This window comes from Papio anubis, chromosome X (assembly GCF_008728515.1).
Source record: "Papio anubis isolate 15944 chromosome X, Panubis1.0, whole genome shotgun sequence".
NCBI classification, from domain to species: Eukaryota; Metazoa; Chordata; class Mammalia; order Primates; family Cercopithecidae; genus Papio; species Papio anubis.
The window spans coordinates 52,536,820-52,542,819 of record NC_044996.1 but is presented as its reverse complement, the minus strand read 5'-3'; the positions used below and the strand labels follow the sequence as shown (position 1 = coordinate 52,542,819).

At 40.3% G+C, this 6,000-nt stretch overlaps 1 protein-coding gene across 4 annotated transcripts in view; it reads right to left on the bottom strand.

Moving 5' to 3' along the window:
- Nucleotides 1-2,182: 2,182 nt before the first annotated feature.
- PCDH19 (protocadherin 19) overlaps nucleotides 2,183-6,000 on the bottom strand; it is a 114,276-nt gene continuing 110,458 nt past the window's right edge. For all 4 annotated transcript variants that reach the window (XM_017954249.3, XM_017954250.3, XM_009197915.4 and 1 more), the window contains one exon: nucleotides 2,183-5,965. In XM_017954249.3, the coding sequence (XP_017809738.1) occupies nucleotides 5,367-5,965 (599 nt within the window). In that variant the 3' untranslated portion in view covers nucleotides 2,183-5,366. The remainder of the gene's footprint in view (nucleotides 5,966-6,000) is intronic.

Below are 6,000 nucleotides of genomic sequence, written 5' to 3'. Positions count from 1 at the left end.
CCACTCTTAGTTGGAGGTCGTGAATGCTGTGAAATGGAAAAGGCAAAAGGATCCCTTGGGGTCTGAACATCAATGACTCCACTAAGGACTGGTGACCTCTTAGGTCTAAGAGTCGCTTCCCGCGAGCCAACAAACACTCTCTGAAACACATTCCACCAGACACTAAATAATTTTTCCATAATAGCCTTTAATACTAAAATGCATTAAATTTTTGAAGCAGAGAAAACACATTTAAAGGGGGAAACAGAGAACCACCAGATAAAAGGAAACAATGTGGCAGATAACACCATTTGAAACATAACTGTAATAATTTAATAAAGCTGCTTTATCATCTTCATAAAATAGACAGTGGTGATTCTTTTTTGTCTTTTTTTCTTTTTACAACGATTCAATCACTGTGAAAATGTACATAACATACAGATCAGCATATACAACAATTTCATCTTCATATAATCAGCAACAGAGACTGCTTAATGAGACATACTGTACTTGCATCCCTCTAAATTTCCACCCTGGTTTGACAGGTAAACAGTAATAGTGTCATCAGGCTCATTCCCCTCACTAGAGGAGCGAAGGCGTAAGCCTTTTGCAACTAATACCTTAGCATTCAAATAGCACAAGGAGGTATTTGTTGCTGATTTCTAGCTTGAGCTAGTCTGGCTCTTGGTCATTAAAGTCTGTATCCTAGCCTTCCTCAGCTGAACGCCAGCCAGTGCCAGTAAAAATCTACTTAACCAGTGCTGTAATGGTGTTAGCTGGTTTGTTTGCTAAGGTTGACAGCAACTTTCAGTTAGTAACAAGGTCCTCTTGAATTGCCAACACAGCTGGATCAACAGTCAGCATCATCAGTTTTCCCTAATGACCTACAATGCTTTCCAATCAAGATCAGGTGTTTGTGGGTTTTTCTTTACCAAGAGCGCCTTCCAATCTATATATCAGACAAGGTGGTAAATTTTCTTTGTTTCACAAAAGCAATATGATTCCTATTTGAAATTAATTCACTTTTGCACAACAAGTGACCCACGGGCCAATTCCAGCGGCACAAGAAAACAAAGAGAGCTGCAACAACTTCATTAGGACAATGTGTTTTGCTCTGGAATATTTCATTATCAATATAAAGCCACCCGGTCCCAGCCCCACCCCCACACATCCCCTTTGAATATTACTTTGTTACATACTTAAACTAAAGAACAACATCTCAATACACTTCAGTGTCAGCAGATACAATTTGACTCATGAAATGACACCCTTAAATGTAATTTTACCAAGAAGGCAAACACTAGGACTGTATACAATGGATTTCTTAAGCTCATTTATGCCAGTTTTTCAAAGTCAATAAGGGTCTTCCTACCTGGGGTAAAGAGCCAAGTGGACCAAACTTGTCAGAATGCTTTGGGGGAACATTCAACATCAAAATGATCCCCAGAAAGTGGATTGGAATTCCAGCCAAAACTGCTATTATGTACAATAATAATCCTTTTCCACTCTGGATGCCCAATCGAGCTATCCCCTTCACCCTGCCTCTCCCTAAATTGCCCTTTGTCCTTGCTGCTTCAAGTGGACCACTTTTGTTTTGCTTTTTTTAATATGATAGGGCTATAGGGAAAAGTCAGCTAAACTCCCTTCATAAAATCAGTCAGTCATATGCTGAAGTAACACTATCAAGATGATACTCTGGTAGGTTCCAATTTTCAGAGACCTAAATGGTATTTTTTAAAAATATTTTTGATTAGAGATCAGTGGATCACTGAGTGAACAAATTTGTCTAAATGAACACCTTAGGTGCAATTAGCTCTATAAGGCAGGTTTCCACTACAGAAGTGGTACTCGAAGTACGGTCCCTGGATCAGCTGCATCAGTATCATCTGGGAATTTTTACATATGCAAAAATGCAGACCCCACCCCAGACCAACTGAACTGAAAACTCAGGGAACTATCAACCTGTGCTTTAACAAGCCCTCAACCTTTAATGGGCAACTGATTCATAAGTATTTTTGGACCCCACCCCCAGAATTTTTTATTCAATTGGTCTAGGTGGGGATAGAGAATTAGCACTTCTAACAAGTCCCCAAGTAATGTTGTTGCTGCAGATCCAGGAACTACACTTGAGAACCACTGCTCTACAGAAACTGCAGGATCCTTTGGGGGCCCATTATCTATTTCAGCAATAAGGTGGGCCATAATTTACTCTACTGGCTTTAAGAGGATCAAAGGGACGGTAAGTTTAATTCTGAACAGGTTCACAGATTAGTCCCTAAAGGGAAGAGAAAAAAGGGATTCCACATGCCATTGCCCCCTTCTCCTTTGTTATGTTGTATATCCCCATATTTGGAGGAAAGCAATCAATGTAAACCAAACCCCTTATTTTGGATGAAGAAGTTTACCTGTCTGGGGAATTGCCAAAGCAGTTATCATTAAAGTATGTCACACTTCAACACCAACTCCTCCTTAAAAGGGATATCAGAATAAACGGAATAGAACTGCCTAGGACTTAGGAACCAAAATCACTCCCTTGAGTTTACGTGTGCAACATGTTTAGAGAACGAAAAGGAAGAATATTTGGCCCTGTGGACCTTGTAGCTTTTCACCAGACATGCCAAAAAGGAGAAGGTGGGGCGGGGGGCAGGGGAGTGGGGATACATGAGCCAAAGGGAAATTTAGGATCCTTGCTCAGAATGCCTATTTGCAGGTACAGCCTGCCTACAAAACCAGTTTAGTTTACAAAGCCCTCCTAGTATGCACTTGTGCTTCTGAGAGGACAATTTCTTAATGAGAGGAATTCTCTGAACATGCTCAGTGAGGTTTGGAAGCCAAAAAAAAATCTGACTGCCCACTGAGAACAAGGTATTTGGATAGGGAAGAAGGATGGATCTATAACTTGAAGATGAATTATGAAAAGAAATGAAGAAAACCCAAGAGAAAAGCAAAATCAATGCCAATGCCACTCTAACCATTTAAAACTTGGTTGGTAAGAGGCATGGCAGCCAGTGGCTTCTCTGGCTCAACAGCCACGTGACAATTAATGTTCCCACTTTCCACAATCTTTTCTGCTCCCTCGTTCCCACTGAGCATAGCAAGAAATACACCTGTAGAAAACTGTAGAGTCTGACTTCAAAGTGACCTTGAAATGGCAGCTAATAACATATCAGGATGGATCAGGGTGAGAAACAGTCTAAATTCTATATAGGCAGCCATCATAACTTAAAGGGGAAATTTAAAAAAAATTTTTAATGTGTTAATCAAATAGTCACTTGCAAAGAGAAATAAATACTTAATTCAAAATCCACTACCAAAATGAAATAAATCAGACGGAGAAAACTGTATGAGAGGCAATGAAATGAGGAAAAATAAAGATGTTATGGTAATTCATCCTTAATTGTGTCAGTTTCAGAAGGAAATTTGCAGCCACACCAATATTTTGCATGAGGTAGTATTCAGCACTGAATAAGAAATAAGGATGGATTTGTAGCTTCATTATAAGTTCTTTTTCAGAAACGTTCTCCCCTACCTAACCCCATCCCTACTGCCTTACCCACCCCCTCCCTCAAAACCCTTCTCCCTCCCATAAAAGAAAATACTCCTAGTAATGTGTAAAGCTAGGAACTCAGGCAAAAATAAGTAAAACATTCAAAAGAGCTGACTTATCTACCTAAACTTAAGAAAATAAATCCTCTTTTGCATTCTAGTGATCTAACCTCTAGGCCTTCTCTCTGTGTACTCTTGAATTTCAAAAAATGAAACAAATGAAAACAGAACCATAAAACTTGTTTCTCTAGAAACAACTCTCTTAAGACCAAGGCAGAACAAAGGTGACATATTTCTTTAGTTTATTTTTAAATAATGAACTCTTAGGCTGCAAAAATACTATGTTGGCTAGTGAATATTAATAGACAAAAGATAAATGGGGGAGTTAGAGGAATGTTAAAACAGAAAAAAAGGATGTACAGTTTAATTTTAAAAGGGTGTATTCCTAGCCTACAGCAAAAAGAGTTGGCTAAATCTAAAGGATTTTTATTTTAATATTTTCTTGTTCACATTTTTAATCAAAAAAGTATTAGTCATAAAAAGACGAGTTCAAGTGTCTGAGTGTCTCCGTTTAGAAGGCACAGTAATGGGATTAGCGATGCTGTTACCTGTTACCTGTCTTTTCCAAAATGTACACTTTGTACTGCTTACTCTATCCCTATGTATAAGCCTAAGATACAGAGCAACATGGAGTTCTCAATTCCAGCCCATGACGTGCTTTGCAGTCTAATTCTAATCATGATTGGGAAACACTGAATCAGGAAGTGTGTGTCTGAAGAGATGCTAATTTAGATCTTAAAATAGATTCAGTCATCTTCAGTTTTAGATGATTGGAGAGAGGGAATTTCTAAGCCTGGAAACATAACTTCAGGAGCAACTTTCCTGTTCAGGGCCTGAAAATTTAAAAGATGGATGTCATAAAACTTTCAGCACAGTATTTCTGACAACTGCAAATTAGAGAGCAGCCTATCCAAAAATGACTTTCTGCAATGATCTATCATGGACCTGGGCAGACCACCGAAAGGCAGGAAAAATACTTTGCAAAGTGGTGAGCAATCACTACATGAGTTAAAAAACGTGAGTATTCTCCAAGTACTCAATCTATATGCGTGGTGTTGCTCATTCATTTGCTGTCTCAGTTGTTTGCACTGTTTTTGTCTGTAGTTTTATTATTTTTTTAAGAAAAAGAAAACACCAACCTTTAAAAGCCTTTTGCCATCACCACACACATAGCAATTTGCAATATCAAATACAACAATAGCACAGCTAGCAAAAGGGTTTTTAAAGCAGGGGTGTCCACAGCAAAGTAGCGGCATTGGGAAGTACTCGAGCTTCAGAAACAACCTTTTGGGGGCTCAATTTCACATCACTGAATCAATGAATAGTACACAATAAATGACCATTAACTTGTCTACACTACAAAAAACAGTGGCGAGCTTATTAAAGGTGTCCAGAGCTTTTTTTTTTTTTCACTTTTTGCTTTTTTAAATGTAATCCTCCACAAACAATGGTAATTTATATTATAATTTTGACATAGAAAAATATATAAATTCAAACACTTAATACATAATACTTTTCACAACTGAATTTGTCTCTGTTTCCCCAACATCAAGGCCCCATGAACAACTCAAGCCAAAGCTAATTTGCTCCAACTGAACACCCCTGCCGCCTGTTGAAACAAGGGATTGTCACGGAATGATAGTCACCTATAAACAATACATTTAGGAAAAGCTCTGAAATATAGCCACTCAAGAACCAACCATTGGTGAGCAATTAAAACAAGAAGCTCCTGCTTCTTCACTAGCCACTGTGGTTTCTTTCTCTTCTTCCCGGAGACTGGTTTAGAGAACGATATCCTTCAGACGCTTCACACCAGGGGACTCTTTGTGGCGACCTTCCTTCAGAATGGGGTTGACCTCGTGCATGACTTTCTCGCTGTCAGCTCCACGGGGCTCAGCTTCAGAGGGACGAGCAGGGCCATTGTTGACATTGTTGACATACTGCTCCAGATCACGGGCCGGGGGAGCCAGGGCAATGGTGTAAGACACGGAAGGCTTGGTGGGCAGAGGGCTCTTGAGGTGGAGGGGGGAGGTGACAGGGCTAATCGCCTCACAGCCATTGCCTGCCTCCCGGATAACGCTGCTGACCTTGGGGCTGCAGATGGTCACATCGACAGTCCTCTTGCCTTTCAGGGTGGGCCTCTCCTCAGCCGGGTGGTCGCTGACATCTTTCCCAAAGGTTGCGAAAGTCCGTTTGGTGGGGCCGCAGTCGTCATAAGCCTCAACATCAGCAGCAGTAGCTTCAATAGACAGCGCGATGATGTTCCTCACATGCTCAGGGGACTTGGAACGGATGGGCATGGGGTTCCGGGGCATCCAGCACCTGTCAGAGTGGCCAAGAATCCGGCATTCTTCCCGGCAATGAAATCCTTCATTCTGATCTGTTTGGGAAAAAAGAAAATATCAATTTCATCAG